Source organism: Protomyctophum parallelum, assembly GCF_964188405.1.
Source record: "Protomyctophum parallelum genome assembly, chromosome: 2".
Lineage (NCBI taxonomy): Eukaryota > Metazoa > Chordata > Actinopteri > Myctophiformes > Myctophidae > Protomyctophum > Protomyctophum parallelum.
In genome coordinates, this window is record NC_139699.1 from 37,221,430 (window position 1) to 37,248,594 (window position 27,165).

Below are 27,165 nucleotides of genomic sequence, written 5' to 3' on the forward strand. Positions count from 1 at the left end.
ATATGAGTGCCCGGGATCGTTTCCCACCAATTTCAAATAATGTTTGTTGCTTCGTGCCAATTTTCACAGAATGTTTGTCCTTTTAACTACCAGACAATACTCTTCTCACCTCTAGTCGATTATTTATTCAGCGTTTGAGCCACGGACCAACATTTGAGGCCATCTAGTCTCTCAGACCCATTTGAGCCACTGACCACCATTGTGAGAGTCTATTAATGTGAAATGGTGGTCCGTGGCTCAAACATGTTATCACTTTTGAAGTTACTTGTTGTGTTTAGATATGTAAATACTACTCTTTAAAGCCGTGTTTCGGTAGTCGAGTGGGTACTGTCGACGGTTAGTAAACATTGAGGCCGGGCATAGTTGTTTATAAACCTTCGACACTAACCATTCGGCTACTGAAACACTGTTTTACAGTTTCGTACAAACATCATATATAAACATCATAACAAGTAACTTCAAGTGATAGACGTTTGAACACACAAACAACAACAGCGTTAAGTATTAAATAACATTTATCACTTACTTGCTCCGAAGACCGATGGTGACGTGGCACTTCCAAACAAACACTGACCAAACCTACATCCACGCGTCTCTTCCGTATTTGAGGGCGGCGGCACTTCCTTCCGGTGTGAGGCCACGCCCGCGAGATTTAACCGCGAATCTATTGTAGTCATATTGTAGTCATATTGCCCCTACGTTACATCCGGGTCCCTTGGTCCCATCCGCTTCTAATGCAAAATAGCTACATATGAACGCGTGAATCTTTTTTTTTTTTTACAATAACGTTATTTGTCAGAAAGGAAGCCATTGAGGGTTAAAATGGGTCTTAATGCTTCCAACTCATATAACTGTCACCAACAACACTTTTAATGATATTACATGAAGCAGACAGCCCTGTGATGAAACCTTTAGCATTACACTGTGGTTAATACGTTTTTATTCACAATGGAATGTTATTGTACTCTTAATATATCATGGTGTAGCACAGCACAGTAGATTCATATTTCAATCGATCTGGGATGTTAAAATTGTGCAAAACTCTGTTCAATGAATGGCCTCTTCTGCTACATTAAAATTACTAAACATTAAACGTTACTTATACCTGTTATTGAGACTCCTATAGAGCATGTTGACATGGATAGCTTGGTTAGTAGTATCTCTGTTAGTTAATGCAGTTTGATTGATTCAATTAATAGCCTATTTTATTAGACAAAAATGTAGAACAGTAGTGTCATAGAGTGGAAAATGCCATTTGGTTTAATGTCACAGAATGCAGTGCCACGTAGAGCAGCATGATAAATGGTTAACTTTATAGTGTGTTCAAAAATGGCAGATCTGCAAGTTCAGTGTCTTGAATGAGATGTGCTGTGAGTTTGCATATCTGCTATTGTCCAGCATAGGACCGTTGCACAGTGAAGTATAGACAAGGCTTTAGGATTTATAAGTCGTTTTTAGAATATAATAGAATATTCACTCCAGTGAATAGCATTTATCCATTTAGATAACTTTTTGATGTTATTTAATTACTTATTTTTACACAGAAACATAATGTGTGTCTTTACAATAACTGTAATGTAATAATAATACTAATAATGTAATGTAATAATTATTAATTAAATAACCTTATTTTATTCTGAAGGCAACCGGATGTCTTAAATTAGCTAGCTCTCAGACAGGAAGTTCTAAATTAGCTCAAAAGACGGAGCCCCTCCTCTACAGGAAGCCTGCCCAACGATTACTTAGTTCGTCGTATGAAGGTGTCGCGCGCAGTAAATAGCCAATGTATTTGTGTACATATACTATACTATATGTATAGTGTATATGTAATGTAACGAGACAGTGTGTTCGTCGTTTTCAATATGTTATTTACTTATTTTTTCAAACACTAATTCGTTGCAAAAGATATTAGCCGTACTAATTAATGGCAACCGGCAAGGAACCCTTATATTCGGGATACGGTTGTTGCTAGTCGGTAAAATAACACACATGGACCCTACGGCTTTGGCTTCTTCCTGTTGAGTGCGGATAGTGTTGTTAGTGTACAATCAATGGCGCTTGGTTAGCACTGCAGCAGCAGACCAGTTACCAGTATCCGTATCATACTATCAACCTAAATTAAAAGCAAATATATACATTAAAACGTGAATGCATCTCGTTTATTTTCATCCGAAGAAAATACTTGGACATTATTCGTTATGGTATTTGTTTAGTTTGGCCACCATATTTGCACCTCGCATCCTCCATTAAATTAGCACGGGAGCCTAGCAGTGGCAGGGTTGGAGAGGCTTCACTGAGCAGTTAACGTCATTTATCATAACATTGAAAACCAGGAAATATAGCTACGGTAATTAAACCTCTATGAATTAAACTGCACGGCTTTATCATCCAGGATCATTAAAGCCTACAGGATGGATGCCACAGGATCTGCAGCCATTGATAAGACTTTCGTGGATCTCTATGGCGAGGTTAGTCTGTGGTTTGAACAGTAGATTTTATTGGATAGAATGGATACAAATGTAAATTCAACATATATAAATCTGTATGATTATTATTTTTAAAAAGAAAAAACGCATTTCCGATGCGTTTGGCGATTGATTTGGTGAGACTGCGGAGCGAAATCACAGCAATGTAAATTGAAGTGATGCACAACAAGGTACATACTTGGTGGCACTGTCCCTTGTTATTTACAATTGTGTGATTCATGTAATTGGGATGTTTCAAAAACGTTGTATAGAAGTTAAATTGTAATGAGCTATCAAGAAATTGTTTATTATTTGTGCAAGAGAAATAAATATAGTATATAAAAATTAATTGTGCTCACATGAGTCAACTTGCAGTCTTGCACCACCAGGGGACACCTGTGCATACAAAGGATGTGCCAAATGCTGAAAGGATATCCTTATATGAAACACAACTTTAGTAACAGTGGAAACTACCATGGTACAGGGGGCAAAAAAAAAAGGACGTAAAAAATGTATTATTTACGGTTCAATTTAACACTTAACGTTCTGGGGCTGTGCGAATAAAACATGTCATATGACTATGTGTAATGCGTTCACACTTATTATTTTATATTTTTACGTGTAGCAACAGTGAAAACAGAACATTATAGGTAAAGAGTGCTTTACATTCCACAGACCAGAAGAAAGCGCTGCGGTCACGTTCAGATGTTTAGACATATATATCTTGTGTTGTGTTTTATAGACGGTTGCATCCATTCTCAAACGTGTAGGGCAAGTGCCACTAAGACTTGCCCGGTCGAGCACCTGCCAGAAAGTTGTATTTACCTGCTAGGGGCAGGTGGGCAACCCTTAGTGTCAACGCCTGATGGTAACAGTAGAAATTATTCTCCTTGCTCTGACAATGTTACTGATGTGCTCACAAAATGAGCAGGAGCTTATTTAAGTAATACTAATGACTGTTGCAAATTTATCCCCTATAGGTTTGTGATTTTGACCAGACAGCTGAGGCAAGTGATCTTTATGATGCAGTTCTTACCGGTTCAGTCAGTCAGAAAAAAATGGTCACCCCTACCATTAAGGAGACAAAAGCTAAAGGAGAGGCTAAACCAGCGCCAGCGATAACAAGTGGCACTATGGGAAAAGACAATAAGAGATATTCTGTGTATATTGGAAACTTCTCCTGGGTGAGTCATACATATGAAGCCTTGTTACCCAATAATTCTTATTGGTGATTTTCCTTCCACACATTTTCCTCATGCTCTCACTTTTATCATTTACCTCCAGTGGACATCTGATAAAGACCTCACTAACATGGCTCAAACTCTGGGAGTGAAGGACATCAAAGAAATCAAATTTGCTGAGAACCGAAGTAATGGCCAGTCGAGAGGGTGAGAGTTTCCAACAGTTGGTCCAAGCTAAATGTTTAATGAATGCTTGCAAATGGGCTTCAGAACCTCACTGCAGGTTATATGTATTAGAAGATCATAGAACTTTAAAATAAATCTCTAATTTCCTTTCCAAGGCCTGACATTTAGATTGTGGATCTTTAAAAAGTATTGAATTTCTATGAAATGGTGTTAACAGCAATGAATGTTTTCTTCCTTTCACTCTGAAATATAGCTATGCCGAAATCATACTGTCAACAGAAGACTCATTGTGGAAATTGGTGGAGAAAGTACCTAAATGTACACTAAATGGGGTGACTGTAGATTGCCGCATTGCCACTTCCCAAAACATGAAGAGGTTTGAAGCCGTAGCCAACAAATGTAAGAAAAAATCACCATATCATTTTTATATTTAATGTTGCAGAATTATTTATGTATTCCATTTCCAATGATTATTGTGCTCCATTTGATGTACAATAATGTATTCTCTACAGGTATGCCCCTTCGCGTTGAAAAGGATGATAAGGAATCCGTTCCTACAGATAAAGTCCCTGTATTGTTGTCTCAGTATAGTCCTCAGCCTGTGCCCCCCACGTTTCCACAACAGTTTGCTAGCCAGCTCCATCCGTTGCCCAACCCTTTCTTCAGGCATATGGGTCCTCCACCGAATGTGCTGCCTCCTCCATTCCCACCCATGATGCCTATGCCTCCCCCACCACCACCACCACAGTACATGCCCCCCCGTCAGCCTCCCCCGGTTGCCAGCCAGCCACCACCCAGTCTTCATATCAATCCCGCATTCTTTCCCCCTGGTCATGGCAGCCACAGCAGCAGCCAGCAAACGTAAGATTGTTAACTTGCTTTGTTCTTCACTGGTATTTCAAATCTCAAATAAATAAATAAGAATGTTTACCTGTAACAGATAATTACAACCATGTTTAATCTGTAGTTTATATTTACAGCAGCACAGGATGTCTAATTAAATCAACTAACAACAGTTCTTCACTGTTTTACAGAGACACAGCTCCATCTCAAGATGGAAGTTTTGAGGAGCAAATGAACAGAAATCGAACCATTGCCAGTAGTGCCATCACCAAGGCTGTAACTGGAGCAATGACTGGTAAGACAACAGCCATGTTGGCACAACATTCTTATCAGGATCCCTTAAAATATGTCCTAATTACTGCTACATTATGTAATCCAGGGCTTAAAGTACTCAGTCCTGGGGACTGATTTCAGTCCTGAGGATCTCATATGGGTCATTTAATGAGATCAGTGCAGATTTGCAAAAAAAACATTTTCAGTCTTGGGATTCTTTTTGGCTTTAAGCCCTGTGTAATCACATAGCCAACTCCAATATGTACTATTTATCAATAACCCCAATATCTTGCCATAATAATAGATGGAACAAAAGAGCAGAGGAAAAACTTGACACCGTTTTTCAGTGGCGCAAACACTCCTATAGATAGCTATGTGTGTCCCTGGCTGGCTGTGTCCCTGTCTGTCTGGCTGTGTCTGAGCACGAGAATAGTGTTTGTGTCACTGTTGCGCAGCCTAACACACACACATATTAACTGTATATATGATGATTTTTGGTGTGACAGTACGTAATAATGACACTTAAGACACTTATGTCTTATTCATGTTGTTTTAAATAAAAGAAAACACCAGTGGAGCTAATCTGTGTGCGGACTCTCTTCTCTTCACTGTACTTACCTTAGTCCAGCACCAGACAGGAACTGGATGTGCGCTAGCCACCTACTTTTTATACTAGTATAAAGTACAGGAGCCTTGGGTAAGACTGACGTTATGTATCTTTCAGGACCTTTCACTGCTTCGTCTCAACCATTGCTCTATGGCTCTGGTCTCAGCCACCGCAGTGTATTTCTTGACATTCCGTTTCTCTCCAAAGTTGAATGTTGCCACCACTGTTGGAGCAGCCATAAACTACACAGGTTCATCCCGATGTTCTGGGCATCTTTGTAAAGTTAGTGTTAGTAAAAATCAGGTAAAAGAGTAACGTTTAAGCAGACTAACATCAGTCACTCTACCATTCAATGTAGTAGAAGACCTGGCTGTTTACACCGCAGATATGTCGTCTCTGCCTACAGGAAATACATTCGCTGTGACCATGAGACCCGTTTCTGAATTTGTTTATAGCCCAAATCTCGGCCACTCGCTCACTCGCACTCATTCACTCCAGCATGGTGGTGTTACGGTGGAATTGGTGACCTGCTCAGTGCTGAAATACGTGACAATCGTGCAGACATCACATAACGTCAGTGTCCAAACGTAAATCATTGCGGTTTGTTTATTAGCAGACAGAGTTCAACCTTAGGCCACATATTTAAAGACCTCTTCTGGCACTGTTGAGCACTGTCACACACACATAGAGAGGCCAGGGAGGAGGGCTTGTACCGTACAGTACAGTACCATACCACTCAGTTCAGACGGGTCTGATTTTTCACACTCTGCGTCTGCACATGAGACTGTGCGATCCCTGCTGATCCAAATGAAAACACCCACATCACTTGCTCCCCTTCTGAAGCGACCTTTAGAAATGCAACAAAAACAATAAAATCTCCATGAATCCAAGGCTTTTTTGGGGTGAACTACTCCTTTAAAGAAAGCCATGTATTTTGTCACAATTGAAGAAATTATTTAATGTGTCTGTTAATGCAGGAGACTTGCGGTTGGCCATGGAGACACTTCTAACTGCCATTTCAGTTATTAAGCAGTCCAGAGTGTACAGTGATGAACGCTGCCAGACCTTGCTTACCTCTCTCAAAGATTGCCTAGTTTCCATCCAGGGCAACTACAACAACAACAGGTTTTTGAATAACTTTATTTCTGGACTCCCATACTCATGCATTTTGTTGTCCATTCTAATTTGTATTGCTATGACTGCTTAGAGTACTTGTTTTAACACCTATGTATTGCTTCTATGCCTGTGAACACACCAGAAACCAAAGTAGAACATACAAATGGTAAAAATATTCAAGTCTATTTCATCCCAGTGTGTAATTAAGATAGCCTGGAAACCTGATTAATCTGCCACAGGAAAAACGTTTGAATTACATTACATTTCGCTCACCCCAGAGATGTGGGTGACCAATCAGAGCCCACTATTCAAAGTGACACTTTTTTGCTGTGACATACATTGGAATCTATTTGTACCTGTCCCTTGGAAATAAATCTTCCACACTAAAGTTAGTTATGTCTACGCAGTGATATCAGTCTTTCCATGCCAGGCTATAATTCATTACTATTATATATATTTTTTTCTGTAGTAACAGCCAAAATTCTCAGGAGAGAGAGAGAGATCCGGACAGAGACCGCGACAGAGAGAGAGATTTGGACAGAGACCGGGAAAGAGAGAGAGATTGGGACAGGGAGAGAGACTGGGACAGAGGGCGAGAACGTCACAGAGATTCCTCTGAATCTCGTAGACGCAGAGAACCTTCCTGGAGTGAGGAGGACAGAGACCGTATGCGAGATCGGGAGAGGCATACAAGTAGAGATCACAGAGACCGATACCGCTAGCTAGGTAAGCTTTCTCCACATTGTTATATAAAAAACTTTCTATTTAAATCCAAATCATCATCTATACATTTTATTATGGTAAGCCCTATGTCTATAAGAACTTAGACAATAACCTTTAGAATTGTTTGCACCCTTGGTAAAAACTTGTAAAAGTTCAGCAGCAAAAGTATATATACATTCTTAAACATATAAATTCAAAATGATTTATAACAAGTAGCAGGATGTGTTGGTTGTGGTTTGTAAACGCATCGTTAAAAGTTGTCTAAACGACACCAATAGCACACACCAGAGCAGTGTAAAGCAAGAGTGGCAGCAACTCACCATGACCCGCGCCACCGCGGGTTATCATAGCCGAACCTGCGGTTAATCGCTTTATATCAAAATTCACCGGAAGAAGCCAAACACATACCTCTACCTCGCCCAGGTTGCTAGGCAGGTTGCTATCCTCCAGGCACAAGGCGAAATGTGCACGCACCCCATTGGAATCAACTCATTATGATTTATTTCCTGCCTGTTTTCTCTGAAAAATACTCTAAAGTCCGTCTTTTTGTCAAATCCATCCGGCGTTCAGACAGTGAATAGTGATTTTTGATCGCAGCACTGCCGACATATTACCGTTTGTGGCGAAAGATAAACATCACCACCTGCTAGAGTCCAGCAGCTGGTGATGTTGTATTTTGACCACATTGTAGTCTAGCAGCTAGACTAAAACAGCTAAAATCCCTAAAACGAAACAAAGCAGCAAATTAAAAGAATTTAACACTCATCTTTTACTTTCTCTAATAACAACCTAAAACATGAACCTTGGTTGAAAAAAACTAAAGTTGTCCTTTAAATACAGTTGAATGAATTGTACTCTGGTACGGATCGATGCAATGTGAAAGCATTAAATACAGTTGAATGAAGTGTACTCGGGTGCACTGTGGAAGAATCGAGGCCAATGTGAATCATGGCCAGGCAACAGTATTCGGGAACAGTTTGAATCAAACAGACTATGTGTGAATCCCCCCTAAAATGTATCTGGAACGATCAGAGGTCTATGTGATCAACCATTTTAGACTGCCGTTGTCGCTACTCTCTTTACATTGCTCTAGTCTAGTGTTACTGTAACCTTATGCCAAAAAGAAAATACAGGGAATGGTCTCTGTAGATACAACATAGATACAACATAGATATAGATGCAACACACTTCCAGTGGTTCATAGTAATGATTGAAAGGGAGTGTTTTTGTATGAGTCTACATTGTTTTTTAGGAAACATCCTACTCGTTATCCCTTTTTAAAATGAAGAGCATTGTTAACATTAAGGCCTTCTTCCTGAGTACTTCTAATCCGAACAATCAATATGAAGGCATTTCTGTCTTACTTGCTCCTGACTTTTAGCCCTGTTAGTGGCAGGGCTCTTAAAGATGGCATGGTCTCAAAAATGATCATTCGAAAAGTACTGGCTGAATTGCCATGGAATTTGCTGTGGACCCTAGGTGATCAGAGTGATTTGGTGACCCCATTGCCTTTTCTCTAGTAGTTAGTACCAAGCCAAATTGTGCAATTGCATACAAAGATATCTCACAATGTAATGATCCGATTGCCATGAAACTTGCTGAGCACACTTATGCATTTGAGTGACCCCATGGCCTTGCCTCCAGCACCAACTTCAAGCTAAAAAGTCAACTTTGCACACAAGATATCTGATATAATCTAAATGGGCTAACTGCAGAATAAACGCTACGGATTGTGGTGACCCCCAGAAGCAGCACAGCCTCTAGGGGGGAGCTAACGGGGCTTTTAGACTCTTAAGTGTTTTGTATTATTCTATTTCTACAGCATTGACATTGCAATTTCATTTTTATGTACATCTATGTTTGTACAAACATAAAGGTGATGAAACAGTTACTTAAACCTTTTTTATTTTATTTTTATTGAATAATCATTTTAGTGATGTATAATGTCAATATGTATGATATGTTGTATTTGCAACTTCACCACAGTGAAAGTGCTTTTTGTTCCATATTATAAAGGTAAAAGTCATGTTTTTGACTTATGGATAAAAATTTATTCACAGATTAATCTATCCAGATATTTCAGTAAACCTTACCCATTTAGGCCTGACCTCAACATTTTAAAACAATCTTATAAATCCTCCAGTTTTCTGAAATAAATATTGGCGCGCTACGAGCTTGTAGATCTGCTATTTTTCAATAGCTAAATTATAACAATGTTTAAAACACCAAAAGGGGTTCCCGCCCAAAATGGGTTAATGGGTTCTTTTGTTTACTTTTTGCCTGGTATAAATTAACCTTTTAAAAGCCCACCACCACCACACACACACACACCCTGGTCTTTAGGAAAGAAGCAGAGAAAGCAGGATTTGATTTCCACACCATTCTGTGCAGGTATCTGGAATCTCCCACACCCTTGTTCCATAGCCATCTCTAAGGACAACTGGCCCACAAACACTTTTGTGATTTAATTAAATGTAGTTTTTGTTTTCCATACCTGCATGGACAGCAGATCATGTACATGTATACATGTAGATGTATTCATTCTTTTTGTATACTGTAAATATGTATCAATAAACATATGAACTTATGAAAACATAATTGTTGCCTAATTTGTTCTTTGAATGATTGATGTCTTCCTTGACATAAATGCATATACATAACATGAACATATACAGTGTTGCATATAAACGTCAAAACCTAATGGTCATCAGGCTTTCGCTGTCCAAGCTCCTAGACTTTGGAACACCCTATTTGAGGCTATTCGACGAGATGACTATCTTTCAAATCATTTCTAAAAACATATCGTATATGTTCCGAAAAGCATTCATGCAAATTACATTTTTTATCATTTGTTATTTTCCTCATATTCATTGTTTAAATTGCTTATTTTATTTTAACTTTTCTTTTAGCATATTTCTACAATTGTGGAGTTCTTTTGCTATTTTAACATGTATATTGGTTTTTTTTGTGCAGCATGTCAAGTGCTATATAAATAAACATGTTTTTAAAAAGCTCTAGAGCTTATTTCTATTGTGGTCCTTGAGTGTAAATGTGTATATGCTGAGTGTTTTGTGTGGTAGCAGACATGCATAATGTTGTCAAATGCATTCATACAATTACCAGTATTACCAGTATTAGACCAGGGGTCTTCAACAGTGGGTCCGGAACCCCTAGGGATCCTCAAAATTACTACAGGTGGGCTGCCAAATATTTTTATGATAGGAACTTATTATTTTTTATAATTGAACCCTAGCATCCCTGTTCTGAGAACTTTAACGAAAAATAGCAGATCTAGAAGCTCAGCAGTTGTGAGCTTGTAGATTGGCTATTTTTGGCAAAGAGGTTTGGTGTAGAGGGGAAAAAAGAGAAGACCAAGTACAGAGTGAAAGGTCAAGTATTGACGGTTTAAGTGTTAAATGTTAAATGTCTGAAAATACATTAACGTGAACACTGATCACAGTGCTGTCGAACAAGTCTATGAAGTGATCTATGGAATCTACCAAAGTTTAATCTGCAACACAGTTGTATATAATATGTAGGGGCGGTCCCTGCTTCATCTCTGCTAAAGGGTCCTGAAGTGTTGGTGTAAAGAAGACTGGACTGAAACTTTACTTTGAGTACTATAGACGAATAACAGTTTAAGTCCAAATTTTATTCTGAACCCTCCACGAAAAGGCCTAGTTGTCCTGACCCCTTATCCATCATTTATACATTATGGATAATTAGTGTGGACTTAAACTGTTGTTCGTCTATAGAACACGTCCTTGGCCTGAAAATACGTTGAAGACCCCTGTACTAAACCACCAAAATGGCAAAACATAACTGGAACTGGAACCTGCTACAACTAATTAATGGTTATCCCGGTAGGTACAGCTGATATTCAGGCAGCTCTTTATGGAGGACTTTGAGTTAACAATATAACTAATCCCCATAAGGCTTACCTTATTGAAAAGTAATTCCTAATTGGTTATATATTTGTGTATGACTTTGTTTACAATCCTGTGGACCTTTATATAATTGAATGTGATAGTATCCTCCACTCTTGAGGCTAAAATAAAATTAGCAAGATGTGTTCTCTGATGGAGTAGTTCTCTTTAGGGTATTTTTTTGGGTGCTAGTGTACCAGGTGCAATTTCCCCTGCCAAAAATTCAAGAGCATTTATCTTTACAATAATGGACATTCTCGCTAGATATTATTTTTTTGATAATCTGGGACTGGGTCATGTTTAGTGCCTTACTCTCCATATATGTTGTCTAATATGCAACCTAAATAAGTAACCTGTGACTGGCTGAAACTTCAAAGTCACTACCAAATTTCATGTTTCAACAAATTAGGAATAGCTTTTCCTGAAACAAACCGTCATATACATTTTGTGCATTAAATTATGGGACCAGACCATATTTTCATTCTAATCTTGACCATAATATTATTGGTTATGATTTCTCCCCCAATATTTCAAATTTAAAGTAAAATACAAATAATATAAATCACAATACATTACAGAAGGTAATGCTTTGATCTGAAACTGGTTATAGAAAAGCTCAGAATTGGGACAAAATGTCAAATACCTTACTACTGCCACTGTCACCTCCAGAAATTCTCAACACAAGAAACGCCAAGAAGCTGTTATGGATCACTGCTACAGCAAAAAGAGATGCCTAGCCCCATCCATGGGGGGTCGTGGACACCAAGTTCCTGGGTGTACACCTGAACTACAGGATGAGCCACAGCAAACTGTTCCTGAGGCGGCTCAGGTCTTGTGTACTGTACTGCAGATGTTGGCTGAGCTGGGGGGGGCATCACATACTCAACTAGCTCTTGGAGAAAGCAGGATTGGTGCCAGAGGTGAGTACATTAAAGGAGCTTGGAGGTGGCTGTCATGGCCAACTCCTCCAGAACAAATTAGGGCAGCTTGTACCTGCTGCTCATGCAGATTCACCCACCACAGAGGTATGGTAATGTATACAATGTTTCTTTTCAAAACAATGCAGAAAGTTGCTTTAGACCATTTAAATTCCCAGTGAGGTTTTGATTAATCTGACCTGATGAAGATCAAATAGATAAAAATGTCAGAATTATCAATAAAGAACCTCTTTTTTGTACCTGTGGTGTGCGGGCTCCATCCATCATCTGCATTTTACTGATTGCTCATTTTGAACTATAGTACAAAAATATCCTGGCTCCATTAAATATCTTCGTGTGTGATTTTGTACCGGTATGTTAACTTTTATTCCTCAAAAATATTGTCAGGCTCTTCTTGAGACCTTCATGCTACTAGTGGGGAAAAAATACATCATGGATCATAAGCAAGGATATAATTTGAAAGCTTTATTTATAAAAAAAGAAAAGTGTAGTAAGATCCACTAAAGCATGTCAAATGTATTCACTATGGTCAACTTTGTAACTCCATATTCTCTTTCTCGTCAGTCTGCACAAGTCCATTGCATTTGAGTCCATCCTTGACAGTTCTCGGAAATGGCTTCATCAATGATTACTTCTCCAAGGGAGCATAATTCAACAGCTTCTCAATAAGATCCACGTGAGCAAGGAGCATTCTCCGACAGCAGTACCGCTTCAAACCCAGTGCATCAAGGGCATCACTGCAATAGGGGAGGGAGACATTGGAAATTGATTTAAAAAAGAAAATAAGTGATGGAGTAGCACATAACATGGCCCGACAAAGCAGGCAGGTACTATACATCTGTGCATAAACACCTCACCCCTCAGTGTACTCCGCTTGAAGTAATCCAAGGTATGCCTCCCACTTGTTTCCCACGATCTTCCCACAGGTGAAGCATCTAATTGGGATGATCATTGTGAAATCTCCTGTAACAGCACAATATCAGATATTAATAAGTATCATTAATAAGTATCACTTGTGGTTGTCTGTTGTGTAATGCCTGATTTATACTAAGGCATGTGTCAAAAGTATAATTAGGCATAATGTTCATGGCTCTATAACAAGAAGTTTAAGGGTAGTTAAATTCAGAGCGGCGCTAGGTCAGGGATAATGGCATAGGCCTACTGTGCATGTTCAAATCATCTTTAAGTTTTTATTTTTTTGCATTTGGGGAAAAATAGCCGGTGCCCACTTTTTCTGTATCCTTGACCCTGAGCTCCCATGACATCTGTCGGCCCAACATAACTATTACCACAACCAATGTAATTAATTAGTATTGACCAAAATGGAGCACCCACCCAGGGGCATTTTGTGTTATCCTTTTAGCATAACCTTTGACTGTACTACCTAGTAGTGTAGTAACAAATTTGATGAGAATTCAATCAATATTTAGTTTACTAAATACAAAAAAAGTTTTGTTGCGTTGTACTATAGCCCACAGGGATATAGAACAGTCCTTCCTGTTTTGATGCAATATTGCAATATCGCGGGTGGTTTCGGGTTCGTACTTCTCTCAGTCATTAAGCTATTTATTTCTCTAGCGGTATAATGACCATTTTAACGTGACGTCCATTTTTGAAGAATATCAGCTCATATGCCTTTTTCGAATAGCCTAAATATGAAATAGGGTAATCCACAAATATGGTTATTAACCAAACGCTAGCAGGCTAACGCTAATTCGCGTGTATGATGTCCCATAACAACGTTAACAGATTTAACGCGTTATGTTGTTAGCTTATCTAGCTGTACCATCGTTAGCAAATATGTACTATTATTCAAGATATTAAAAAAACAAGTGTAAGTTAACATTACATTAAAGAATAATATAGCTTAAGGTTAGCTAACAGATAGCTCTGATCCATAGCTCTAATGCAACGACAGCTAGAGCAGTAACTTGGAGGCAGGCATAACTTTGAATATCAACTACTATCAAATGAATGTCTTACTCACCGTCAACACAGAACTAAGTACGTGGTGTAAGTAATTTTAGAAAATAAGTACGAAATATCTGCAAGACTGGACAATCTTGTTTTAGCGGTTGCCATGCACTGCAATGCCAATGTTGCATGCAGCTTCTTCTTCTATTACAGTTTATTATTGGGTTTGGCACACACATTCGTGCATTACCGCCACCTACTTGTCTCATAATTATTCAACGCAAATAGTCCCTACTCAGGCTTTCGATAATAATTAGGGACCCATAGCCATAGCCATACCTATAACTATTAAATACATAATTCAACATTTGTCTCTCAAATTGGTCACTCTAAGATACTGAAATGTATATATCTATTGTGCCTTTCCCCTGAAAAAATGTCTTTAGACAATGGCAGACTGGCAGTGCATTAGCCCTGAAACATGACTGCCATGATAATTATCATGACAGTCATGCAGAAACTTAGCCCTGTTTTTGGCGCTCGCTGCATTTACAAGATTTCCGTATATATAAACATTCAGATTTCAAATATAAAGTACTCACAATTTGTCCCACGGGTGTTAGTTAGTAGCAGCGCCAGCGATTAGAATTGCTGCATCCCGCGTTGTTTAATAAAAAGCATTTTTGTCCAAGCTCCCAGGCTACTTTTTTCAAACGGGGTTCGTTTGGGAAATCCACAGTTGCACACCGGGAGCGCACTCGCCTATTAGTCTGTATTGGCAGGGCGGTCAGCGTACCTATATCGAACACACTGAGTGCCACCCGGAGGGCGCGTAGTTGAAAGCCAATGGCAAAATAACACCTCGGATAAAAATGCTTTTTATTAAACAACGCGGGATGCAGAAATTATAATCGCTGGAGCCTGGAGCTGCTACTAACTAACACCCGTGGGACAAATTGTGAGTACTTTATATTTGAAATCTGAATGTTTATATATACGGAAATCTTGTAAATGCAGCGTTCGCCAAAAACAGGGTGAAGTTTCTTCATGACTCTCGTATGAATACGAGAGTCATTGATTGATTGATTGAAATATTTATTAACAGTTTGTAGAATTTACAGTACATTTTAAGCACAAACTCAATACAAAGACTGTTAACTGTGAGTGGACGACCCAATTAAGCATTACACTTGTTTACAACAGGGTCCACATTGTTCAATTCATCAAAACATTTAGAGACATACAAACATTTAGAGACATACAAATAGACATTTCTATGTAGCTAAAGAACAGAACAGGAATTCATCATATAGGAAGCAAAAAAGGGAAAAGATACATTATACAGTGAGGGGGAAAAGGGGGGGGGATTCAGATTTTACGGGGGCCAGTTTCGAATTGCAGCCGTCCTCCGTAGGTGCCCTTTGAGAGCGGTTTTGAAGGAGTCAAGGGATTCACATGTCTTAATGACTGTTGCTAGGGCGTTCCACATTTTGGTGGCATAGGAGCGAAAATAATTTAGTCCCTTGTTTGTGCCGAATCTGGGTTGTAGCCTACATGGTTTGTTCCACTCCCTCTGGTGTTGTGGGTGTGGACTTCGTTTACATTAAGGAAGTATTTAGACAGGTACATGGGTATCTTGGTGGTGTATCGAATCTTGTGGACCAGACCCATTGCAAGATGCTGTACTCTGTCGTAGACCCTAAGCCATCCCAGCCTGTCAAAGTGGGCAGGGGTGAGGCCAAGTAAGAGCCTGACCATTTTTTTTGGGAGGTCTGGAGCCTTGTTTTAAGGGCCTTTGAGGTGCTGTGGTACCAAGAGGTGCATGCATAGTCAAAGAAACTTTGTACGAGGGCTCCTGTTAAGGTCTTCAAGGTGTTTTTGTTGACCAGTGAGGAGATCCTGTAAAGGAATCTTGTTCTTTGATTGACTTTTTTGATTACGTTGGTGGCCATTTTATCACCGGAAAGATTGGCCTCCAGAATGGAACCTATAGGTAGGTAATTTCATCTTTTTGTGTGATAATATTGTCACCCACTCTAACCAAGAAGCCATCTGCCTTGCTGAGATTAGTATTTGATCCGAAGAGAATAGATTCAGTTTTTCCCAGGTGTAAGGATAGTTTGTTATCAGCGAGCCTAGGTGCAGATTCTACCGAGTTCAGAGCTGAGGGTCTTTTCATCCTGCAGTTTGTTCCTGTCCGAGACCAGCAGTGCTGAGTCATCATGCGAACAGGAACAAGTTGCAGTCACAAACTGATGTCATGTCGTTTACATATATTAGGAACAGTAAAGGCCCTAGTATGCTTCCTTGTGGAACGCCACAGCTCACTGGCAGGGGGGCGGGGGCAGTGTTCCGTTCACCTCCACCATCTGTTCTCTCCCCTCCAGGTAGGATTGCATCCAGCTCACTGATGTGCTATCAAAACCAATAGCTTTTAGCTTGTTAACCAGTATGGAGTGGTTCACAGTGTCAAAAGCCTTTTGGGGTCCAGCATGACCATGCCGCAGTATTTGCCAGCATCCACCTCGTGTTTGATGTGGTCGCTCAAATAGAGGAGGCATGTGTCAGTGGTAAAGCTATGCAAGGTATCTGGGTTGTAAAGCCAGACAGGCAGACACCTTGGTTATAATGTGTTGAGGTGTTCTTGATCTTGGATCTTGTGTCTTGAGGTGTGGTGTCTTGAGTCTTGTCCTATGTCCTGTATCCTGTGTTTTGTTTTATGCTCAGTGCACCAACCTTTAAAATAGAAGAGGCTGCACAGCTTGTATAGTCCCGATGCCAAAAATACTTTTTATTGTTACCAACGTTTCGACAAACAAGTTGCCTTCTTCAGGGTATGTGCACCAACTTTAAAATAAAGCAATATTCAATTTCAATATTTCCCTTTATGTAAAGACCAACCAAGCCCAACTCATCCACCCTATCATTACCCCTTAACCCTGTGCTAGCCTAGCACCTAGTATAGAAAGTCTATACCTGATCTCCTGGAGGTTCATTCTTCTTATAATATTCATAATATGTTTTGATTTGGATTTCTTAGTGAAATTTCAACAATGTGGATGATGAAAGTGTCATCTTAGAAAACAACTTCTGGTAAAAAAAAAATTGGTTGACAAATAGGCCTATTATAGGAATGTCTGGTATACATTTGTAGTTCATATTTGCTATAATGTTCATATTTGGAGTGGTAAGCCTTTTTATGCAGCAGTACAACAGGAGCTTACATAGGCAGGGCGGCTGTGGCTCAGGAGGTAGAGCAGGTCGTCCAATGATCCCTGGGTAGGCGGTTCGAATCGCGGCTCCTCCTGTCCACATGTCTAAGTGTCCTTGGGCAATGTATGAATGAATGTACCATTGTAAAGAGCTTTGAGCACTTGGGAAAGCGCTATAAAAAATGCAATTCATTATTATATAGGCAGGAACACCTCAGTTCAGGTATAGAAGCCATCAGCAACAAAGCATGGGCATGATACTGTATGTATCCTCCTTGTCTGTTGTATAAACACTCATTTGACAGCAAATGCCACACATTCTTTACAGCAAAATCATACTTTTTCCTCATTGGTGGATGTTTCCCCTGAAGCCGCTGAGTGAGGACTGAGGAAGTGAAGCTGCGTAGATGGAAGATGATTGGACACATACTACGACAGGACCACAACAATGACTGCAACATAGCATTGACATGGGCACCAGAAGGGAAACGAAGGAAAGGAAGACCAAAGACCACCTGGAGGTGAAGAAAGACAAGAGGCAGGATGGAGGTCATGGTCTGAAGTGAGGATGGCAGCAGCTGACCGTGAAGGGTGGAAGCGCTATGTGAAGGCCTTATGTGCCACAAGGCACGAAGTGGATAGGTAACAGGTAACAGGATGTTTCCCCTACATTTCGAGTAAAGACGTCAATAAAACACTGACTTGGGCTGTTTCATTGTGTTTAATATAGATCAGGTTACATTGGAAGAATTTATTTTCTTTTTTGGAACCATTGGGTTTTTTTATTTTACATTTAGGAGCTTTGGTGGCAGAGGGGCAGAGGAGAGATTGTGCATGAGGGAAAATGTTGCAGGGATATATATAAGAATATATCATCAGTCACCATCATCAACATCGTCATCATTAATGTCAATTCAATTGCTACAGCACGTGCTAAAATGAGGAGTCCTATCTGAATTATTGCATTTATACGCTGTTGAAATAACAAAAATAAATAGGAGATTTCTGTTCAGTACACTGTTGTACATGTAAGGTGAATATTATTTTGTCACTTGTTGGTAAAATATTTGACATAATTACTGGGGGTGTCTATTGTGGTGCTAGTCTGAAGTAAGATTTCCAATTACTGATGTGTTGAAAATCTTCTAATAGTTGAAATAGTTGTCGCCTGACAACTATTTCAAGAACCAAGCAATTGTATTCATCCTAAATTATTGCTTGTTCACTTTCTAATCTATATTCTGAGATATTACATTGAGCTATTTAAGTGCAAGCAATATTTATGCAATGACAAAATAATATAACATAAATCCCATAGATATATTAGATAACAACTCAGAGGGGTTATCTTTTGGTAGCCTGTATTGAATATAAAAATAATTTTAACTTTTCGTTCTCTCATCTACCATTATTCACCGACCAATAAACATACTACCATTCACAAAATGAAAACATTTCTCTTTATACTAAAGCTCTTGATGGTTTGGATTCAATGCAGAAGTATGGCATGCTTTTTTTGCTAGCTATAGGATATATGTACAGTAGTTATAGGCTACGTACATTATGGGTATGATTTCTTGACTATACAACTTTCAACGATCTACTGTTTATATTATAGTGTATGTGTATATGTAGTGTGTACCATGGATTGAAGGTTTTCATTTGTTGTTACAATATAAGTGAATGAGCAGTAGTTCCAACCACTCTGGAAAAAAGAATAAACCATCCCAAATTGCCTTTCAAACCAATCAGAGAAATTATTGTGGATGGGATATCCATTCTAATTGTTGTATTAGGATTTGTGGATTTCCAACAACATTTGAAATACTTGAAATACAAATCTCCACTTAGTATCTTTAAAATACACCTTTGTTTAGTTATACAACACCATACTGCAATATAAACACAAAATAACCAGGCTTATTCTGAACCACATATTTGGCAATAGCTTAAGAATCTAACTACTTTACTACTGACTGACTGGTCAGGCTGAAACAAAGATATATAATTAAGATGTCAACAGTTTAAACCAGCCATTACTCTATAATATTCTGTGATTGATATGTGACAAAATGTTGCTGTTACATGAAAAGCTATCACTCCACAGTCAGTGCTGACACAAAAATTGCAATACATACATAAGTACACCTGTCCTCAAACACTCAAAATGCCACTTCCTGAACCATCAGCCATTTGTTTGCAAATGTACAGGTCTCTAATTTTATATTTCGGGCCTACATGGCTCCTGCACTGAACTCAAGAAGAAAAGGAATTATTATCAAGTATTGATTTAGCCAAAATCCTTACATCATAAAGCACAGTTTCAACTATGTGCAGGCCTAGCTTTTCCATGTTTTATGACTACATCATATGACCTTCCTTCACCTCTTAACTATAGTTTAAATATCTGTCAGTGTCAAATTAAATCTCAGAATTATGAATTAAGTTTTAAACAACTGCAGGTAAACTCAACCAAGAACCAATAGTGCACAGATATTGAGTGGATTTGTGCAAATTGGGACAAACAATTTAAAGTTAGTGATCATACTTGCTCTAGATTGTTTAAGGATATAAGCTCAGTTCCATATATTGTGAATGTTCTTATGAAATTGATCTTCACAGATTAGGTGCAATCTTAGTGGTGAAGGAAACTCATGCATATTCTATGTATATTTATGTCCCATATGAGCCTTACACAAATTTTCTGTAAATTAATTTACTTTAGGCAGTCAAGCTGCAAAGACACACAATGTACAGTGCCCATCTCTACCATGATAGTCTAGGATCCAACCATTAACATCAGCCAATAAATATCTCTGGATATATGAGTTGCTTTAGTTTCTCCTCGCCAGTAGCAAAACCCCCAGCAAGATGGCCCCTGCAGCGATTACAGCACCGCCGATGAGGAAGGGTTTCAGGTGTTCCAGAGAGTCTGTACTGGAGGCAGCAGCCTCCTCACCCTCTGATGCAGCCTCGGCCTCAGCTGCTCCGTCCTGTGGAGGAGGATTCTCAGGCTCGGGGGCCACTGGGGCAGGGTCAGCCTTACGAGGGGTTGCTGGCTCCTTCTTCTCTGCTTTAGATGTTGGCTTGGGCACTGGTGCCCCGCTCTTGGCTTTGGATTCCATAATGGAACCAGGAACAGAGGTGTGGTGTGGTCAGGAGCAGCCCCTCTAAGGTAGGATGCGTACCGCTTCACTTGAGGATGCACCAAACAGACATAGACAGATTACATAGATTATAGAGAGATTATCTGGATTAGGCTCAGAAATTAATGTTATCCGTTTTATGTTATAGTGATATACAAAAGAGCCTTACAAAGGCACATAATGACCTTAGGCTCAGAAATGAATGTTATCTGTTTTATGTTATACAAAAGAGCCTTACAAATGCACATGACCATATGGGAACAAAGCAGTCTAGAGTTTGCAAGGCCTTATGTGACCTTGGAAAAAGATGACATTGGAAATTTCCTGATATGCTTAGGTACAAAAGACTAGTTTATATTGAGTACCTGTGAAATAAACTTTCTTGGAAGAAAATGCTGTGTGGACAACACTGTCCCATGTAGAGCGTTCTCATGGGTGGGGGGGCTAGTTTTGTAATGGAGGAACGGACTATAGCAGGCCCGGCGCCACGGGGGTGCCAGAGGGTGCCCAGCACCCTCCGTTCCAAATTCTGCACCCTCACTTTTATGTACATACATACAGCATAGTTTTACTATATACAAATTAGATGTGCACCCTCGCCATTTTCAAATGCCCCCTCAGTCATTTCATCCTGGAGCCGAGCCTGGACTATAGTACACTGCATCTGCAAATGGCCATATAGTGTTATACTTGAGTTGAAAATGACTGTACAGTATATTGTTGCTGTAAATGAATGCCCTACTTGATCACACTACAGCATCACACAAAAGCACCAAAAGTAATAGAACTGCAAGGTGGAAAAATGGCACAAAGCTACACGTTTTGAGCTTGTAGATCTGCTACTTTTGCTATTTTTGAATTTGAATCCTGAAAAGTAACAGTTTGAGATATGATGTTTTCACCCGACAGAGACGTTATGACTTTCAAATCTGTATGTACCATCACAAAACACACAGTATGAGGTATGATTTGCATGAACTATAAAAGGAGGACAAGATGGAGGAGAGAAGGTGACCGCAATAGAGGTAATAAAGTCAGACAAGGTGAAGAAGGAAAATGTGGAGAAAACTACAGATATACGGTAATGCAAGGATGTCACATCAGTTTGGATGACGAATACTTGGCTACAGAGGCCATAAATTAATTAATGCCAAATAATGTCAATGGTATAGGATGAATTATGGCTACAACAACATACCTTTAATTTTTCACTTATCCCTCAGCCTGGTAGAGATTGCAAGAAGAAAGGATGAATAAGGTGCTACTGCAAAGCTAGCAGCTGGAGCTCAGATTCAGAATGTCCTTAGCCTACGATCAGCAAATGAGAGGAGAGAGGAGGTAGAGAGATGGAGGACAGGGACAGAAACAGGATGGAAGGATGAGGGAGGAGAGCCTGGGTTGTACCATCGTATCCTCAAAAGAGAGGGGTGTCTATTTTGTGCTTTATGTCCATTTAATTCTGTAGGTTCACCACATTATGTCAGGGGTATTTTTTGGAGTATTCTTCTCTCGACTCAGCTCCTGCCCGTTCCTGTGTACCTATCTGCTGCTCAATGTTTAATTACAGTTGCGCTTAGAGTATAATAGGAGTATAATAGTGGGTCAATCTGTCTTGTACAGCATACATACATTAATCTATGTCATCTTTCTCCAAGGAAAACATATCCTCATCACTAGACTAGCTGAAGTGGCCTGGTCCCTGCATGTGAACTGCAAATCAACTACCGGTATATCATTCAATATCTGCTTTCAGACCTTAAATAACATAATTTACTATTGAAGGCAATAGGAATCTGTTGTAGGTAACAGTTTGTCTTAATTGTAAATCTATTTTTAATAAATGTAGCCAATATATATTGCTTATAGGCCTATATTTTTACAATATTAAACATAGTTTAAGTGTCAGTGTCACTGATAGGCACAAAATACACTATTATAATTGAGCAAGATTCAATAATGTTCGTTTCACGAGAAGAAATTGTTGTCTTTCGCTGTAAATCTGGTGGTGTGTCACCATGGTAACAAACTTCACTGTCAGACAAATTTTACATGCGATGATGCGCATGCGTTACGTGATGGACGGTTGTACAACTGGAGCAATATTATTTCTTTAGTTCATAAGATTCCAAAGCTTGTCAGAATAACCAGGCGAGCCAACATTTCACGCAAACCCACTAAAAAGCCTTTCAAAATGAGGAGCGACAGGTTATAAAACGAGGCCATTTTAATTTACATACGGATCCCCTTTTAGAAATCGGCGCGAGTATGGCCGAGGTCCGGTCTTCTCCATAGCATAGAGTTATAAAGGATAGGGTCTTCTCCCCTGAGACCCGGACATTCCGCGTTATTCACAAAGCCATTTAACCGCCTCCAACGCAGAATCCCATCCCTTTTATCAACAGTACTAAACAACAGGACAGCCACAGGTCTACGTAAACAACGCAAATTCCAATGACGTACATTTTCTACGCATATTGCGCAGTGGTGAGCCTTTCTATGTTTGAGCAAAAAAAAATGTTTGAGCCGCAGCAGCGGAGTCAGTGGGAATGGGAATAGAAACGACGTATCGTTGGAGAGAGAGGTTTAGTCCAGGGAGAGGAGGTGGGCCAGTTGCTCGGGACCTGCCCGTCTGCCTTCCGCCGCCGCTGAGGAGGTTCGGGAGTTGTCCCGGGTTGTCCCGGTAGTGTCGGATTGTTTCTACTGGGTGTATCACTATCAGTATCGGAAGATTCAATCATTCACCGCGACGGACTTGTCTTTTTTTCTTCTTCTTTCCTATTGACACACACACACACACACACACACACACACACACACACACCATGAAGAACTCCTCGGACACAGATGCTAAAAAGACACACGGGAAATAAAACCTGCAACAACCGACGACGTGTTGCAATTTTTACTACGGGAACCGAACTCCTCGTTAAAAGACTAGCAGAGATTGAGCCGTGGTTTGTCGGTGCGGTGCTGACTGACAGACACCCGCCCGGTGGCACATCACACTGTTTGTCTGTGTGTGTGGAACCCTGATTTATTTCATGCTCGGTACTTGACGGATCTATACAGGTCCTCCTGTGTGCTCTGCCGTCCGACATGACGTCTGTATAAGTCAAATCGTGTCATCATCGGCATAACATTTCCGAAGCGGGTTGGTTGCCGTGTTGGTGTCAGGAGGGATAAACGAGGTTGAGAAGAAGGATATGGGACAGCGAACGGAACCGATGCAGTGGGTCTTGGCAAGGCATCGTCAAAATACAGGTGAGTAGCAGCAGCAGGATGAGAGAGAGGGAAACAGTGGTGCTCTGCACTATAGCCCAATTAATTAATTAAACTCCGACATTATACAAATGGAAGGGCACATTTGTTTCCATTTGTAGGCTACCTACTCTCGCAGTTACAAATGTATACATTTACAATGAGGATTTTGTTGTGTATCTTTTAAACGTGAATGGCTTTTCACCTGTTAAATTCATTTTCATAGTGTTTTTTTTTTCTTTTGGATGAGGGACACATTTCCACAAGGCCTAACTTTACAGGTCACTAAAGCAACTGTTAAATGGATTGGATTTTCATTCAACCCACAGCCCACGGGGCATTCTAATTGTTGTCTATTAACGTCTTGACAATATTTAAGACAAATTCCTTCTGAACTGCATCCATCAACCAGTATTATTGCTTGAACTTAAACTATTGTATTATTGTACACAGTCCCAGACATAAGTAGTCCACTTAGGGTCATATATGCAGACTTGACAGGACTGCTAATGAGATTCCACGAAACGAAATGTCACACCCATTTTTCATTTTGTCCACAGATAATGTCAAGCTTGTGCCTTGTTCACCTATTCATGTATATTTCATGATATCATTTGAAAGAGATGGCAATTGGGTGGAATGTTATCATAATACTATGTATGAGCACAGGGTCAGGGTGTATGTACTGTATATAGTATCCAACAAAATGATATCCTTTATGCAGAAAGAAGACCCAGTCTGCCCCTGATCACTATTATATGATAATCTTTTTTTTTTTTTTTTTTTGCAACTTATCATCTGCATAGAAACACAAAATGCAAAAAGTGAATTTGAAAAATAAATGTCACAGACTGACCTAATTTACACTGGCAGTGCCTATGTAGTAAGTGTACTACCTATTACTTAAAATAAAAATCAATCACCTGTGTGCCAAAAGACGACTCACAAGGTAAGGATTGAGAGAGAAGCAATTAAGATACAGACAGGTGATGAATTAAAGTGCAAATCAACATAACATGTTTTATTAATGTGTTGGGCCACCACAAGCTGCCAGAACCGCATTGTACACATCTCTGGATTGGAATTCTATGTGAGGGCTGGAACACCAATGAAATATTCCCTAATTTGTTGTTGGTTTTTTTTTAATGTTTTTTTTGTGTGGCTTTCGCCTTTATTTTATATATTTTTATGGAGGGACAGACAGTAGGCTGACAGGAAATGGGGAGAGAGATGGGGAGGGAAGACATGCAGTAAAGGCCGTCGGGATCGGGAGTCGAACCCGAGGCACACTGCCAGACTGGATTGCAAGCCAAGGTGCCTGGACCACTGAGCCATGGCCCAGGCCCTAATTTGTTGTTTTGACCATGGTGGTCCACAATCTCCTATAGGTGTATTATTGGGTTGATATCGGGAAACTGAAGGCCATATAGCTTATAGCATATGATTCATCATTTGCATACCCGTCAAATCATTCAGTCATAAAAATGTATTTGGGGGAATACATTTGTGGGGGAAATTCAATTTCCGGCTTCACTTGTCTATTAGCTGTTCAAGTACTCAGACTGAGTGAGCGGTTGTAGAGGCCAGTTAAGGTTAAGTGTCTTGCTCAGGGACACAAGGACACATTGCTGAGGCACAGAATTGAACCTGGGACCCTCTGTTTCCCAGGTGGCCTCTTTCCCCATTCAGAAATGCCCTGTGGATGGGTGGTGGTGTGGTGCAATGTCATCCTGGAAGTGACCACTCCCATGAGGACAAATGTTTGGTCATAGGATAAAGGTGAGGATCACTCTCAATTTGCAGTGACCCTTCCCTTAAAAGTTCAATGGACCCCAACCCCCCTCACACACACACACACACACGCATGCACGCACGCACGCACGCACACACACCGTCGCACACACCAGCCTATGGTTTTTCTATCACTGAACTCTCAAACTATAAGATATTCTGTAATGAGGGGTTTATACACTGCGACCCTGTTATAACATCCTAGAATGTAGCTTGACGGACTGTTCTTGCTGACACAGTCTGATCACATCGTCCTGTATTGACATTCTCAGTCACCTGAGGAAGAGTTGCTCTTCTACTCAGTTTTTCCTTACATATTGTATGAATGCACAGTATATGCACAGTCATCGAATGTGAGTCTTCCGGCAGTCTTGATATTCGTTGATCCAATTTACTGATATCTGTCCATTATAGATAAAAATGCATATGTCACTTTCGTCACTGTTCCTTCCTATTGAAACCCTAGCAGCCAGTTGAGCAGACTTTGTGACTGAAGCACCTGCCATCTGTGCCCCAATAATGAACCCTGGAGGAATGAACCTAGATCAGTGCTTCTCAACCTTTTTCCAGCAAATACCATCACAGCAAATATTTTGCTCTGGTAGTACTTGGTGTGCCAAATATTTCCAGATTTTCTTTTACTGTTAAAATACAGTAGCTGAGTAGCGTACACCTAACATATCGCATTGAGCTATGCACAGGAAAATGAATTCCTATATGGGCCCTAGATATTTGATAATTTAGATAATACTTTTTCTCTTGCCGTCTTGATCCAAAATCAAGGTCATGTCGGCCTGCTCAGCATTTTTATACATGTTACAACAGTGCATGGTAGAATGTTATTGGATGTAAATTGTGTATTATGCATTACATCTGTAACGAACAATCTGCATTTGTTTCCATTCATTTATCCAGGTTTTCTTTAATTTGTTACCCATCTGTACATACCGTTTAGAGTATAAACCTTTTGTTTAGACCGTACTGTTTGTGATATGATTTAATGTAATGTTCCTATTACAAGAATTAGCTTCTCACACAGTTGCAGTTGACCAGTCTTATTGTTGTTAGCAGTGAAATAGCATAATATTATGCAATAGCATATATGGGATTTTAACATTTTTCTTGAAGAAAATAATTTGTGAAATCAGCCAGATATGAATAAAAACTGAGTGGTGCAACTCTGTGTGGGGTTTCCCGGGGGGTACCCCGAACTTCCAGACCCACAGGAACGCGCTCAGTGTGCCGGCCCGGTTCCGACAAGCCGCCCCGCGTCCGAAACGGTCTTGGGCACAAATTGGGTTAGGATGATATCTTAGAATAGATGTAGACCTAGTGCAGAAACATAATATTGCCTTCCTTGTTGCACCACTCACTTCAGAGTAGACATGTCTGATTTTAAAGTATTGTGCTTGAGGTTGTCACATGATAAAAACCTTGTAGCTTTCCTTTCATCAGATAAAATGCGCTCGATTCTGTTCGAAAATGTTCATTTTATCAGTCTAAAGCCCTAACCACACCAAAGGGTCAAGACGGTTTTAGCGTTGTCCCTGCGGTGTGATATGTCTTGTTGCACGTTGACCCACGTT

General features: G+C 39.9%; 3 protein-coding genes across 6 annotated transcripts in view; 2 read left to right on the top strand and 1 right to left on the bottom strand.

Annotated features, from left to right (window-relative positions):
* Positions 1-2,059: 2,059 nt before the first annotated feature.
* On the top strand, positions 2,060-9,973 carry LOC310855267 (cleavage and polyadenylation specificity factor subunit 7-like). 4 transcript variants are annotated; one of them, XM_083760210.1, is made up of 9 exons: positions 2,060-2,468; positions 3,208-3,333; positions 3,446-3,649; positions 3,750-3,853; positions 4,086-4,231; positions 4,345-4,693; positions 4,867-4,970; positions 6,533-6,680; positions 7,141-9,973. In XM_083760210.1, the coding sequence occupies exons 2-9, from the start codon at positions 3,331-3,333 to the stop codon at positions 7,391-7,393; spliced, it is 1,311 nt and encodes a 436-aa protein (XP_083616336.1). In that variant the 5' UTR covers positions 2,060-2,468; positions 3,208-3,330; the 3' UTR covers positions 7,394-9,973. The 4 variants fall into 4 exon arrangements, with proteins under 4 accessions (XP_083616336.1, XP_083616335.1, XP_083616334.1 ...); XM_083760209.1 differs by lacking the exon at positions 3,208-3,333 and having other exon boundaries at positions 7,141-7,397; positions 9,786-9,973; XM_083760208.1 differs by lacking the exon at positions 3,208-3,333.
* A 2,729-nt stretch (positions 9,974-12,702) lies between these two features.
* On the bottom strand, positions 12,703-14,378 carry polr2l (RNA polymerase II, I and III subunit L). The gene is made up of 3 exons (XM_083793116.1): positions 14,246-14,378; positions 13,116-13,221; positions 12,703-12,995 (listed from the first exon to the last, which is right to left on the bottom strand). The coding sequence occupies exons 2-3, from the start codon at positions 13,208-13,210 to the stop codon at positions 12,887-12,889; spliced, it is 204 nt and encodes a 67-aa protein (XP_083649242.1). The 5' UTR covers positions 13,211-13,221; positions 14,246-14,378; the 3' UTR covers positions 12,703-12,886.
* An 8,672-nt stretch (positions 14,379-23,050) lies between these two features.
* dagla (diacylglycerol lipase, alpha) overlaps positions 23,051-27,165 on the top strand; it is a 59,100-nt gene continuing 54,985 nt past the window's right edge. The window contains exon 1 of the mRNA XM_083760057.1: positions 23,051-23,791. The gene's annotated coding sequence lies outside the window, so the exon portion shown is untranslated. The remainder of the gene's footprint in view (positions 23,792-27,165) is intronic.

Coding starts and splice junctions, on each gene's coding strand:
- LOC310855267 (XM_083760208.1), top strand. CDS start 2,412: ATGGATGCCACAGGATCTGCAGCCATTGATAAGACTTTCGTGGATCTC. Junction 4,232..4,344: donor TGAAGCCGTAGCCAACAAAT/GTAAGAAAAAAT, acceptor TATTCTCTACAG/GTATGCCCCTTCGCGTTGAA. Junction 4,694..4,866: donor CACAGCAGCAGCCAGCAAAC/GTAAGATTGTTA, acceptor ACTGTTTTACAG/AGACACAGCTCCATCTCAAG.
- polr2l (XM_083793116.1), bottom strand. CDS start 13,210: ATGATCATCCCAATTAGATGCTTCACCTGTGGGAAGATCGTGGGAAAC. Junction 12,996..13,115: donor CAAGCGGAGTACACTGAGGG/GTGAGGTGTTTA, acceptor CCCCTATTGCAG/TGATGCCCTTGATGCACTGG.